Here is a 15,155-nt window from a genome sequence, read left to right as displayed (position 1 = left end):
TTCGACTTTTTACTTTCTTTTTATTCTTTTATATCATTCATTCTCTTCTTTTTCAATTATTTGCTTTTTTTCGTTGCCAAAATTTCTTGATACTTACTTCCATCTCTATTTATTTTATTACTTCAATAATAATTTAATGGAATATTTCAATTACTTTCTTCCAGTTACACGCATTTTTTTAATAAGAAATACAACAAAAATTAGAATGAATAAGTAAAGAAGAAGATTTGAAGATATACATAAAAGAAGAAATTAAAAGACAAAGAAGAAATAAAATATATCACAACAAAAGAATAACAATTAAGTGTTTTTTAACAAAAGAAATTTAAAAAATATCACCTTAAAAAAAAACACAGAAAAAAATAGGAAAATTGAAATAAGAAACTTAAAGAAGAAAATTAGGTACTATTAATAGATATAAAACAAATCAAGAAAATCCCCTAAAAAAAATAATAACTTTGGTTGTGTCATTGTGAAGCTTATTCACCCCATTACTTTAAAGAAATCCAAACAATAAAACTCAAAAAATATTCTTTTGAAAGTTTGATATTTTTCTTTTTTTCAAAAAATAAAAAGATCTTGAAAATATAAATAAAATGGGCGATTATGATGAGAATTTTTTTGAACAACCAAACCAATTTTTAACGTCTTTTTCTAACTCTGACACTCAGAGGTGTGAGCAACAACAAACATTAAGTCAATTAGATATTAATATTAGGGATTTTTATGGAAATGCTAGAGGAATATTAAGATTGCCCACAGTCTTTCAGATGAGTACTGGCTGTTTTTATTCAACAAAAGACATGCTCACTCTTTTAGCTTCATTAAATTATACCTATCTGTTAAAGATACAAAACACAACATTCTCTGGACGTTTTATGATTGTACAAAGTGGTTTTGTTTTCTTAACAGAACAAGAATTAAATGACAAAGAAGTTATTCCCATGCTTGTTCCTCCTTTCTGAATAAGTGAAGGAATTTTTTATGGTTTTTTATTTTTTAACGAAATAAATAACCGTTTGTTTTATTTATAACATGTGTTTTTAATATGTTTTGGCATTTCTTCCTTTTCTGTTTTTGGTTTATTTTTAATAACAACAAAAGTGAATAAACAATAAAATAATTTAAGAAGAATATGAATTATTAATAAATAAAAATAAAACAAAATATTAAACAATTATAAAAATATTATTAATATATTTCATTATCTAATTTTGTTTAAATGACTAAATTATAATTTGATATTATTTGAATTATAAAAAGGCTTTTGATAATATCTTCAAATGGGTTGATTGATTAATTCAATTTTTATAACTCGTTATTTTTGTTTTTGATAATGTTGATGACCAACGTTGTTATATTTATTACTTCCAGTTATTAAATAGAATATATTAAAAATAAGACAAGTATTATGAGAATAATCCATTTTGAATATGTCAAAACTTAAAACACCAAAAAGTGGAACAATGAATATAAACCATCTCCAAAATATTGTACTTGTTAATAATTTGGAATATTCATAAAGTTTCATTTAACAATGTTTAGCAGAAAGGAAATATAGAATTAATAATTAGATTATATTAATTTAAATATCAAATAACATAATAGGTATTTTAATCAATATTTATTATTATTTGGTAAATTAAAGAATAATTTTATATTAATAGCAATTAATTAAGTATTAATAGAACTAGCTTCTATTCTTCCTGGCTCAGGGGAGACTAATCCCGTCCCTTCGTCTTCATCTTCTTCTAGCAGCTCTACGGAGTATGTTTGATTGTGATCTCCGCAGTATTTCATGACATCCATCATGTTTTTTATTACAAGGTTTTTAATTTCTTTCTCTATGTTAATCTCAATTTTTAATTCTTTAATTAATTTATTACTTTCTTTATTTATTAATCCATTTATTGAGATTACTACTGGAATTATTTTGACATCTTTTAGTTTCTCTATTTTCATTAGCCTATTCTTTAATTCCTTATACATATTTCTTTTTTTCCAATAGGCTCCATTAATATTGTGATCAGCCACAATAGTCATATCAAATAATAAACAAGTTTTATTCTTTTTATCTAATACATATATGTCTGGTATTTTGTGGTATTGTCATTCACTTTTATGCATTATTTGTTTGTTCCATATCATTGTGATATCTTTATATTTGAACACTGTTTCATATGGTGGTTTTTATATTATTTATTTCATGTATATTTTCTTATTAATCAATATTATAATGCCATTATTGTCATGTTTTTCCATTTGTGATTTTTTATGACTAATACAAGATAGTAGAATGTGTTCTACTGTAGCTATCTTGTCTTTACAAAGTGTTTAGTATTTTATTCATTCATTTTTCATTATTTTTGATTTTCTATACCCACAAAATATTGCTCCATCTTGCATTTTAGTTAATTGTATGAATGATTTTTCTTAATATTGATGGATTTCCATGATTTCACTGTAGTAGTTTTATCTACTCCTTTTGACTCGAACCATCTTCTAAAATATCTACTAATTTGATGACACTTCCATTTTTTGATGTTATTTGTTGGTCAATAATTTTTTATTTCTACTACTACTTCTTTTTCTTTTTTCTTTTCTATAAATTCATTTATTATTTCTTCTATTTTTGTTTCATTGATTTTATGAATTAATGTTTTTTAATTCTATTCCACATTCCCTTCTTACTGTACCATCTATCTAATATGTTATTTCTTATTTCACTTTCTCTGGTACAGTAGTACATCACTGTTTTTACTAATTCAATAACATATTCGTCTCTTATATTTATTAATCCTTCACCCATTTCTTCTAGAGGGACATATAACCTATCTTTGGAGTTTCACCATGTATTTTGCCTTTCTTAAATATTTTCTTATCTCCAAATCTATTTTATCTAGGTCAGTGATTTTCCAATTTACAACTGATGCTGAATATCTGAAGATAGTGATTACTTCCGTGTTTATTCTAGTAATATATCTTCTATTACTACTTTCATCAGTGTTTATTTCTTCCATCTTTTTCATCATTTTTTCTTTGATGGTTTTACAATTGAAGGTGTCATCAATTTCGTCGGACTGCCATATTCCTAAGTATTTATACAAGTCATCACCTTCAACTATAGGGATGTTTTGCATTCCATTTGGTATTTCCTTAATGTTTTTTAATACCATTCCTGACTTTTTCTCATTCATTTCCATCCCTATTCCACTTATTATTTCTTTAATTTCATTGTGGATTATTCCCATTTCTTCACTACTTTCCGTCATTATTCTCAAATCATCCATATATAATGTGTGATTTGCTTTTGGGAATTTCTCTTCGATGATTTGAGAAATTACATTCATCTGAATGATGAAGAGTAGATTTGATAAGGAATCACCTTGTAAAATTCCTCTATTTAATTTAATACATCCTAGATATTCATTAAATTTATAACCGATGAATATCTTCCATCTAGTCATCATACTTTCAATAATGTCAATGATGACTCCCTCTACATTAAAATATTTTAATGATTCAATAACCCATTCGTGGTTTACTGTGTCATATGCTTTCTTAATGTCATAATATGACTCCACATATTTTGGGTATTTCTCTTCTTTCTGCTGTTTTAACATATAACTATTAATTATTCCTTCTTTAGCAGCTAAAGATTGCAACTTACATCCCAGTTGATTTCTACTAATTTTAAATGATTCATTATTCATGTTAAGTCTTCTGTGAATATTTTCTTTTAATATGGAGGTAAATACTTTCATAATTACATTTGTACAACTGATATGACGATAATTAGTGACATCATTCATATCACTTTGTGGATTAATAAAGTTTTTCCACTTACCATGTCTAATGGGATGTTTTGAATGAAGTTCAACCATTCATTAAAGATATTGAGAATGATTTCTCTTGATGATGACATTCTTTTCCAATAATACCCATATATAGTGTCTATTCCTGGTGTTTTCCAGTTACTTATTTTCTTTAAACTGAAATTTAATTCATTTAATGTTATTATGACACTATCATAATTGAAATATCTTTCATTCCACGAGGTGATTTGTTTTATTTTCCAATTTTCTTTATTTAATCTCACCTGTGTTTCATTTAACATTTCCAATATTCTAAAGTAATCTCGTTATTTGGGTATATTTCATTCTTTATTTCTTCCTTATTCTAATTTTCTTGTTAGAATCAAACATGATTTTATTTGTATTGATTCTGATTATTTCATCTTTATTAAATTTAATTCTTTCTTTGATCATTGTCATCATATATTTTAGGTGCTTTATTCTTTCTAGTGTTTTATTTTTAATATTTTATTCATCATGTTCTTTTAATTTCATGATGCACTTTATTCTGTACCATTTCCTTCCCTTGACCAAATCTTCTAGTCTATTTATTTTCTTTAGGATTTCTTTTATTTCATCAAATTTATCTCTTATTATTTTATTTTGGAGATAGAGGTGCATAACCATTGAAATCCTCTTCATATCATCTTGCAGATCCTGCATTCTGCTTCCTGACATTATCCATCTATTATTAATTTCATTTATTAATCGGTCGGCTTCTTTTCTTTTCCAGTAGTAATTAATGTTTGAACATTTTTCTATTTTCATTTCTTTTACTTTATTGATGAGAGTGTTAAGGTATTCTTCATCAATTTCTGTAGAGTTATTCTTTAATATGATGTTTTTTATTATTGAATCACACTCTACTCTTCCTTCCATTATATCATTTACTTTCACTTTAATGTACCGTTTAGTGCTTTCTTTTATTTTATGTGATATTTTAATATATTTAATATATTCTTTTTCATTATTTACATTGATTTTTATTACTTTTATTATACTTTCAATTTGTTCATTTCTTATTTTCTTATATAATTTCTTATTTAACCAATTAATTGCAAAACAATACAACACTTCAATTAGAATTCTATTTGTTTGTTCTGTTGTATTTCTTGTCTGATTATCATCTCTTGTTTTTTGACAATCAGTGCTTTGCTTTTCTCTTCGATTTCCACTACTGTCTTTTTCATAGGAGTAGTTTCGTTCATCTCCATCGTTCCCGATGATGCTTTCCTCAATACTGGTTGTGTATTTATCACAAGTGTCATCGTTTTCTTCTTCTCTAGTTCCTTCTGTGAAATAAAATTTTCAATATCATCTTGTTGTTTTGATATTATTTGTTTTTGTGCTTCATTTTCTTTTTGTGTGTTGTCTAGTTCTTCTCTTGTTATTTCTGCAATTTCTTGGTTTTTAATTACAATTTCTTGATACTCAGAGATTTGTTTTTCTTTATCTCTTATTTCTTTCTTTAATTCTTTAGTATTTTCCTCTATCATTTCAATTTTCTTCTCTAATGTGTTTGCATTTTGTTCTAGCGTTTTGTTTCTCTTTTTCAACTTTTCAATTTCTTCTTTCATTTCTTCTTTTTCTTTTTCCATCTTCTTTTTATTAGCTTGGATGCTTCGGATTTTTTCTTCTTTATTATTTACTTCTGTGATTTTCTTTCCTTCTATCTCATTTATTTTTCCTTGTAGTTTTAAGTTTTCTTCTTCTAATTTTTCATTTTCTTTCTTCATTTCTTCATAATTCGTTTGAATCTTTTTAATTTGTGTTTTCATTTCTATAATTTCTTCTTCAAATTCTTTCCTAACTATTTCTTTTGCTTTTTTCATCATTTCTTCTGAAATGGCTTGTTCTTCTTCCATTTTTTCCATACTGAATTCTTTAACTTTTTCTTTTAATTCAGTAATTTGATTTTTAAGTGCAAGTATTTCTTCTTTTTCTTTTTCTTCTTCTATCTTTTCTTCTTTATTTTTTGTTTCTTCTTGTATTTTCATTATACTTTCTTTGCTATTTATTATTCTTGCAATTTTACATCTATCATTCATTTCTTTGATTGGATTTTGTTTTTAATTTCTGCCTCTATAGCCTTAATGTCTTTTTCCTCCCAATCTTTTGTTTTTTCTTTAAACTCTTCTTTCGTCTTTTCAATTATCTTTTTCTTTTTAATTGAATATACTTCTTGAAGAATATCATATCATCTTTTCCTCTTACCTTCATATTTTTTTTAGTATTTCTTCGTATTCTCCTTCATTTCATTCACTTGTTATTCTTTTTATTCTTTCTTGTATCTCATTTATTGTTATTCATTTGTATTTGTTATTTGTATAATCTTTATTATTATTGTATTTACCTTGTTTTTTATTTGTTTTTCTTTGTGTCTTTCGTCTTCTAATCAAATTTCCTTGGTGTATCATTTACCTTTATTATTATAATTGTTATGCCATTTGTTGTTATTTTCATTCATTCTTTTATTGTATGACCTTGGATTTCTATGTCTTGTTTGCTTTTCTTTACAAGACTCTAAGGTTTTACACAATAGCCATGGCATTAAAATTTGTTGTATTTCCTGCATTGGAAAAGGATCTAATTAAAGAATAATTTTAAAAATACATAAAAACTTTGTAAAAAAATATACAAGATAGAACTATAAATAATTGATTAAATTCTCTTCATTTATTTATTTTCTAGTAGTCTTTAAACTGTTAACACTTTTTAAGATGTTTATTAATTTATACATCTTCTTTAAAAGTGTCTTAAACAAGAATTTTGAAAGAGTATAAAAAAGATTGTCAAACAAGGAGAAATATATATCAACTAAGAAATGTCAATGATAGAATTTTCTTGAATACAAGTATTATTTCTATTGATAGAAATATAACAATTATAATAGTATGTGTATTAATAAAAGCTATCATTATATAACATTGATAGTTCTTTTATACATATCTTCACTTATTTTATCATTAGAAATATTATAATACAAACTTTATAACATAAAATTATTATCAAAATGACATGATAAAATGCAAAGAAAATATAAACAATATTTAAGTATAGATAAGACAATCAATAAAAGTAAATAAAATAAATAAGAAAGTGACAATTAGAAAGAACTTTTTAAAGAAGGTGTTAAGTTAACTACACTAAAAAAAAAGAAATCAATTATGATTAACCTTATTTTTTAGGTTTTTCATCATGTTGAGAAGTGAGCGAATCAGTTTCTTCAACACGCTTTATTTCTATTGAAATAAAGTTTTTGCAAGCATGCTCGACTTAAATGGTTCCTCAATTAAGTTGCTGCCTGACTTTTATTTTGATTTTAATGAGTAATATAATATTTCTCATTCTTTATATTGTTGTTTTAAGGAGAGTATATCCATAACATACTGTTATAGCTCATCTCTTTTTACCTTCGACACCCCTTAAAGAAACACTATTCCTTGATAATATCCTTATGTTTAATTTTTGTGCAACAATATCAATTATATATGCGTCTTCTTTAATAAATGATAATTCTTAATACATAATACCTCCTTAGTAAATAATAATCCTTATAATTAATAATGAATAACAATACACGTTAATGAATAACAATGCACCTCAATGAATAACAATACACGTTAATGAATAACAATACACGTTAATGAATAATAATCTTTTATAATAATCACTTCTAATAAATATTAATAATAATAAACGGTTAGTGTTGAATAGATATTATCTCACCAAAGGCACGTCATGACCAGACGATAACTGGGAGATTCGAAGCATGGGATTATTTTAGGGTTTCATGTGGTGTCTCTGACGTGCCATCTTCGAATCTCGATCTCCAAATTCAAATAAATAAAAAAACTATAAAAAAGAAACGAATTTAAATAAAAAACCAAAAAAAAGATACTAATAAAAAATAATAAAATATTATAATAATTATATTTTTATCTAAATAAATTTTAATTTAAAATAAACTTTGATTTTAATAAAAGCAAGTTTATATTTTTGAATAAATTCTGAAACTAGATTGTTTAAAAAAATTTGGAAATAAAAAAAAATGAAGAGATTTTAAAGTCTAAGAATTGGATTAAAAATATTGTTAAGAACTCTTTATTTAATACAAAAGCTTCATGTGTTTACCACTGTAATAAAAAAAGATAAAAAGATGGTTTAATTAGTGGCTACATATAATTATTAACTACAACACTCTCAAACAATTTTATCTACTACATCGAATTATAATGATTAATACTCTTAAATAAAATATGCTTACAGTTAAAGTGTAGTTAATAAAAAATACAAAGAATGAGAAAAACTATCAAAAAAATGAATTTGTTTTTCGGAGTTTATTTTTTTATTTTTGTTAAATTAAAAGCAGATGTTTTATTAAATTTAATAAAAATTGTTTAATACCTTTTGTTTAACATATCAATACACCTAAATAGTTATTTAAATTTTAGGTGACTACTTTCTTTTTTGTTTAGACTTTGATTTAAAAGACTTAAAATATTAATTATGAATCAGCTATTTTCATTTAAAAGAAACAAAAGTGATTATAAAATTAATATACTTTCAAAGCAGTTAATACAAATGTTTTTTCATATTCTTTATTAAAGTCATTGAAACCAGTTGAATAATAATGAAAACAAAATCCATATTATAATTATTATTTAATTTTTATCAACATACTCTCCTTCAGTTCACAGGCTCAAGACAAAAGTATTAATTATTTTCAATAACCATTCTATATGGATATTATTTAATCCTTTCATTAACCTTTTGTTTTTTGTTAGCAAGATTTAACAATAAAAAAAAAATGATTTGACATTGGACAATGTAAAATGTAAAGAGTTTTTTTGAATAGTGTCGAACTATAAAATAAAAAAAAAACACTAAAAAAAGGGAATTTGTAATGCTGAAATCATTAACTCATACACAACAAAAATTAAATATAACATTCACTATTATTGAAATAGAAACAGGACCAAAAGCTGATATATCAAAGCCAATGATAGTTAAACTTACAAGAAGTGAACTTGAACGACAAACACCATTTAAACCGAATGAACCATTAAACTATCGAATTAATTTTATTGGAACATTTTATGTATCAAAGGATAATGTCAAAGAAAAGCATCTAACTTTAACACTCCAAATTAGAGGAGATACTAAAACTCAAAGTCCAACAGTCATTAATTTATCAGAATTTGTTCATTTAAAAAGTGTAGAACAGTCATTTACAAGAAGAATATTATTTAATGGAGCAATGTATACTGTTAAATGTCAAATTATTGTCTCAGATCCTGGAATTAATTATCCAATAAATTTAGAAGTACCAAATGTTACTCCAAGAGTTCCAAGTCATGTTCCTCCTCAAAAACCTCTACAACAATCTCAAGTTACTGTTAATATTACTCCCCAAAAAACAAAAAAAGAAATTAGACTAACCCATTCTACTAGTTCGTTATCTACTCTTCCTCAACACTATTCAAATGAACCAATTATATCTCCAAGATCTACTAGAAGAGAGATTAGAGCAACCAATTCAAGTGCTACCTTAAATGTATTAAGGTCACCTGAAATAAGAAATGGAGAGGGAAGAGTTCCAAGACCACTTCCAAGGTCAGTTGGAGTATCAAACCAACGTACTAAACTTACAGTGTCATCGTCAATATCATCACCAGGACAAGACAGTATTCCATCAAGTCAAAATCCATCACCACGATTAGAAGAGTCAGAAGTTACTAACGAAATGAGTCAATTATTTAAAGATATTGAATCATTTGAAACCATTCAAATGATAGAAGAAAATAATAAAACATTAACAATGCCATTACTAATGGAAATAATATGGAATTGTGTAATGAGTAATAATTTATTAAATAATCAAATAACAATAATTTATGAAATAATTAGAATTCTTCATGAAAAATTAAATGATGATTTTATACAAATGAAGTCATTAGCATATTTAAATTCTACATTGTCATGGATTTGTATTTATTTAACAAAATCATTAAGAAATGAAAGAAATGAAAAAGTAAATCAATTATATGAATATTGTAAAATAAGTTTAATTGAAAGTTCAAATGTTCTTTATGAAAGTATAAAAAAAACAATTACCCAAATAACAAATGTTTGGTTACAACAACAAGACAATTCACAACCATTTCTTGATGGAATTGATAAAATATTAACTCAATGTAATTCAGTACGTTATCCAAAAAATTATTATGAAGCATTAACACAAGACATAGTTAAAATTATTAATACTGAAACAGTTCATTGTATTATTTATTCTAAATACACAACTGAAGAAACTGGAATTTATTCACAAATTCTTGTTCAATTAACTGTTGATTTATTAGAAAGAAAAAATATTCACACAAAATTAACTTTAATTAAAGAACTTGCTGCTGTACTAGTTATTCAAAACAAAGATATTTTAGCAGGAGATGCAAGTATTGAAATTTGCCCTCATCTTACAAGTACAACTCTTGTTCAAGTTTTAAATATTTTAAAAGAAAAAAATCCACAATGTATTTCTACAAGTACATTAACACTTATTCAAAGAGAACGAAATGGAATTCAATATTATGATGATACATTAAAATTAACTAAAAAAGAAAAGATTAATGAATGTATTAACCAATCAATTACTGACACTACTTCTTTACTTCAAATTGAAGAACTTTGTAAACTCTTTAAAGAAAGAAATTACTTTAAATTAAATGGTTTATTTGATTAAATAATAGTAGTTTTTATTTAATTTAAATTTTTCTTTTTATTTAAAAAGAACTTCAAAGTTTTACTTTTAAATATGAAGTTGTGTTATATTATTTTATTTATTTCTTGGTGTTGTTTAAGTTTTGTTGGATATTTTACTTTAAGAAATATCTTTAGAAAAGAATATAACATTTCTACTCCTTTACAATGTTCAACCCTTTTTAGTTTAATACAAAAAGAAAGATCATATTATTCTTCTTTTCCACCATCTATTAATTCATTTATGAAAGATTTATCTTCTTTTGAATCAGAACAAAGTTTTAAAAATAAACTTCAACAAATGTATGGAATATATGATTGGACATATACAATATTTTCTGATCATTCATCTTTTAGAAATGACTTTCAATTAATGATAAGATATTATATATTAAGATGTACTCATTTTAACGACAATTAATTTATATTTTATTGGTTTTATTATTTTATTAAAAATAAACCATAATTTTAAATTGACATAAACAACAACACACATTGTTTGTCGTGTCTTAATTCAATTTGAACATAGGAAAATATGAATTTTTTTCTTGCAAAAATTAATCAAATAAAATACTTTGTAATGTCTTATCATTCATTGGAATAAATTTTCTTGTTGATTTAGACATTTCACTATTCAAATATTTACTGATAGTTTCTCCTTTTTTAGTAATATCTGTTTGTGTTAAATAAAGTCCATTTGGACCTTTTATAGAAGTAATTGTTTCTATTACTTGTGCACCATTCTTGCCATCAGTAAATTTAGATATAAATATAAATCCTTTTTCACGAAGGAGGTCTTGAAGCAAATGAAGTAATTCAGTTATTCTATTTGTATCACTTCTTCTTTTAGCTGTTTTTTCTAAAGTACCCATTTTCATATCCATTTTATATTTTTCTTTACACCGTGCAATAATAAAATCATTAATACTTAAAACATCTTTCATTAATTTAATAGCATCAACTCTTAATAATTGAAACGAAACAACAGATTTCTTTACTGGTGGTCTAACAACAATTTCAAAGAATTGACTTAATAAAGCAATAAAAATAGCTTGTTGGAAAACTTGATAATTTCTCATTCTTTGAAAAGCATGGTCATCTGAAGCCCTTTTTTTCTTTTTAGTCCCTTTTATTTTCTTTACATCTTTTATTTCGTTATATTCATTTAATGATGACATTGATTGTGTATCAACTGATTGTAATACGGTATTTCCTTGTGTCGCACATGATGTTCTAGAAATATGTAATTCTTCAGTTTTAATAAATGATGGGTTTATAACGTTAGTTGCACTTGTCATATTGTTTGTAATAATACAATTTTTAAGTTACTTCATTTCGTATTAAAATCTTTTCTTTTTGTTTTTTTTATAAAAACATTTTTTCCTTTTCTTCCTCAAAAAAAAAAACAAATTAATTTGAGGGTTTTATATTCTTCTATTTTCTCTTTAGTTATCGGGGTTTTTTCCTAAATCCTATAATCTATTTTTGTATTTTATAGAATCTCTTTATTTGATACCCAACGACGTATTTTCTTTCTTTTGTATTTCTTTTTTTAGTAAAAAAATATTTAGTTATATTTAATAAAAATCTGTTTATTTCTCTCTTCATTCAGACATTTCTCTATTTTCAAATAACATGTTATTACTTACTAAATTTTTTTTTATGGGTTATCACTTTTACTAATTTCATGTTATTTTCATTAATTCTCATTCTTTTAAAATTTTATCTATTAAACCTCTGAAAATTATAACTAGTTTCCAAAATTTTTACAACACTGGACTTTTTCAAATTCTTTTTTAACTTTATTGAAATATAAAATTTAACTTCTTTAAATTAATTATAATGAATAATGATTGAGTTGTTTTTAATTGTTTTTTTTTTCAAATTAGATTAAATTACCTTTTTTTAATATAAAAATAAGTTATTGGATTATTTTAAAATAATAAAAATAAGTTTGATGACTTATAAGGAATAAAATTTTATTCATCGATGTTTAGATGGTAGTATAACAACATAAATATGCGATTTAATTTAATAATACAAATAAATCATATTTATCAAAATAAAAAAAATAATTATAACAAACAATAATGATTAAAGAGTTTATTTGAGTGCAGCAGTTACTTCTAATCCTTATATTATGATACAAGTCGTTATAAATATGATAAATGAATATGAAAATTAAATATATTAATATTTTATTATTAAATAACAATACATTAAGGATTATTAAAATATTTTTTACTTCAAAATATCAACCAGAAAATTTGAGAAGTAAATTTATTGAATTAACTAAGTCATATTATATTAAAGGTTAGACAAAAAAAAACTATTAAACAAAAATATCTTGTAGAATTCAAAATATGTATTAGTAATATCAAATAAATAATTTATTTTTAAAATAGATCCTTTGTATATTTCTTTATAATTCTATTTTAAATTGACTAATATTCTTTTTTCATCTACTCTTTCTTCTATTCTTTTTTAGTATCGTTTTAACCTATTTTCCAATTTTATTTCTTTTGTTATAATTAACTCTTCCTGTTGTTCTTTTCTTCTTTTAATTATTTCTTTAGACCTATTTTTATTTTGTTTTGAATATACTTCTTGAAATATATTATATCTTTCAACTATTTCTTTGTCTTATTGCTTCCTAATCACCCCCTTCATATTCTTCTTTTTTTCTTAAATTTTCGAATTCTTTTTTATACTCTCATTAATTCCTTCTTTTATTGACAGTCATTATCAGTAAATTATATTTTCTTATTCTTTCTTATGTTGTTTGTTCAATTTTATTTATTTTAAACAATCTATTCGTTATATTTTTATCATATCAATGATACAGTATTTTTTGTTCAATTACCTTTTCTTCTTTAAATAAGAATTGTATTAAGTAAATCATTCATTATACTGAACACATTTTAATAACATTTAAAAGAAAATACAACTAGATTGCATTGATAGAACAAAATAAATAAAGAATGTAATAAAAAAAAATAGAAGATAGGAAATAAAAACGAAAAATTTAAGAAGAATATGAAATTTTGATAATTTCATAAAAAACTTATGAAACTATGAAAAAAAGAACAAAAGAAATGAACAAACTAACAGCACAAGAATTAATTAAAGTAGTTGATTATTTTGAGACATTTGATGATTTCAAAAAGTTAATTTTATGTAATAAAAAAATAGCAAAATTAATAGATGAGATTACTTTATCTCCATGTCACTTACCTGTAGAATATTTGAAGTTTTTTTCCACATCTTACAAAACAACAAATTAATAGACCAGAAGTAGAAAAAATACCTGGAATGAAAGAGTATATTATTCTTTATCCAGTATCTTATCATAAATATCATAAACACTCTTCTAATAAACAACTTCATTATACTAAAATTGAATTTACTTCAGAAGATCAAAAAGAATTTGAAACTTCAATTCCTTCAGAATGTACATCAATCAATGACAATTGTTTTAATAATTCAGATATTACTGAAATTACTCTTCCAAGAAATATTAAACATATTTCATTAAATTCATTTTTACATTGTACAAAATTAAAAAATGTTTATGTTATGAATTCTAATATTTTTTATCCTCGTGTTTCTTATTTAATGAGTAAATTGATAACACAAACAAATGGAATTATATGTAATGATATAATTTTTACTTTAGAAGATAGAATTCATTCAACATTAAACGATGAAAAAATATCAAATATTGCATTTGTTCCTAAAGGAATTAAAGAAATTGGTCAAAGTTGCTTTGAAAATTGTCCACAATATGAAAAAATATCACTCCCTCAAACCGTTAGATTTATTCATATCAATGCATTTACTGGTTGTTTATTCCTTCAAACAATAACTTTACCAAATGACATATTATCAATTGATGATTTTGCTTTTTCTAATTGTGTATCTTTAAAAAGAAATAACATTACCTCCTTTCTTATCAAAACTTGGAAAAAATGCCTTTCTTGGTTGTACCTCATTAACTTCTCTTGTTCTTGGAGAGTATATAACTTCAATTGATTTCTGCACATTTAAAGACTGTTCTTCTCTTCAAAAAGTTCATCTTCCTAACCATTTAATTTCTATTGAACATCATGCATTTTGTGGTTGTAGAAATTTAAAAGAATTATATTTACCGTCTTGTCTTACTTCTATTGGATTTTGTGCTTTCAATGAGTGTGAATCAATGAGTGTTATTAATCTTGACCATGTATCACAAATAGAAGGAGGTGCTTTTAGTGGTTGTCATAATCTTAAATTAATACAAATTCCTTTATTAACTTCAATCCCTGAATATTGTTTTAGCCAATGCAAAGAATTAACACAAATATCATTTGGAAATTATTTAACTTCAATACAAAATAATGCATTTTATGAATGCCTTCAACTTAAAACTCTTTTATTTCCTTCAAACCTTGTTTCTATTGGAAGTAATTCTTTTAGTGGTTGTACTGGATTAAGTAATTTTGAATTACCAAAAACACTGACTTTTATAGGAGAAAACAATTTTAAATCAATAACCATAAATAA

At 24.0% G+C, this 15,155-nt stretch overlaps 4 protein-coding genes across 4 annotated transcripts, besides 2 other annotated features; 3 read left to right on the top strand and 1 right to left on the bottom strand.

Annotated features, from left to right (window-relative positions):
• Positions 1-596: 596 nt before the first annotated feature.
• Positions 597-965, top strand: EHI_080000 (uncharacterized protein; the record flags this gene model as incomplete). The annotated part of the gene is made up of 1 exon (XM_647779.1): positions 597-965. One exon carries the CDS (start codon positions 597-599, stop codon positions 963-965), a length of 369 nt encoding a protein of 122 aa, XP_652871.1.
• Positions 966-1,665: 700 nt separating this feature from the next.
• Positions 1,666-6,442: a repeat region.
• A 560-nt stretch (positions 6,443-7,002) lies between these two features.
• Positions 7,003-7,680: a repeat region.
• A 1,080-nt stretch (positions 7,681-8,760) lies between these two features.
• On the top strand, positions 8,761-10,596 carry EHI_079990 (uncharacterized protein; the record flags this gene model as incomplete). The annotated part of the gene is made up of 1 exon (XM_647780.1): positions 8,761-10,596. The coding sequence occupies one exon, from the start codon at positions 8,761-8,763 to the stop codon at positions 10,594-10,596; it is 1,836 nt and encodes a 611-aa protein (XP_652872.1).
• Positions 10,597-11,094: 498 nt separating this feature from the next.
• EHI_079980 (uncharacterized protein) lies at positions 11,095-11,911 on the bottom strand (the record flags this gene model as incomplete). The annotated part of the gene is made up of 1 exon (XM_647782.2): positions 11,095-11,911. The coding sequence occupies one exon, from the start codon at positions 11,909-11,911 to the stop codon at positions 11,171-11,173; it is 741 nt and encodes a 246-aa protein (XP_652874.1). The 3' UTR covers positions 11,095-11,170.
• A 2,014-nt stretch (positions 11,912-13,925) lies between these two features.
• Positions 13,926-15,145, top strand: EHI_079970 (uncharacterized protein; the record flags this gene model as incomplete). The annotated part of the gene is made up of 3 exons (XM_001913704.1): positions 13,926-14,454; positions 14,543-15,042; positions 15,122-15,145. The coding sequence occupies 3 exons, from the start codon at positions 13,926-13,928 to the stop codon at positions 15,143-15,145; spliced, it is 1,053 nt and encodes a 350-aa protein (XP_001913739.1).
• Between the last annotated feature and the right edge of the window lie 10 nt (positions 15,146-15,155).

The sequence above is a fragment of the Entamoeba histolytica genome, genomic scaffold (genome assembly GCF_000208925.1).
Source record: "Entamoeba histolytica HM-1:IMSS scf_1104750517525 genomic scaffold, whole genome shotgun sequence".
Taxonomy (NCBI): Eukaryota; Evosea; order Mastigamoebida; family Endamoebidae; genus Entamoeba; species Entamoeba histolytica.
This window is presented reverse-complemented; position numbering and strand designations above follow the sequence as displayed.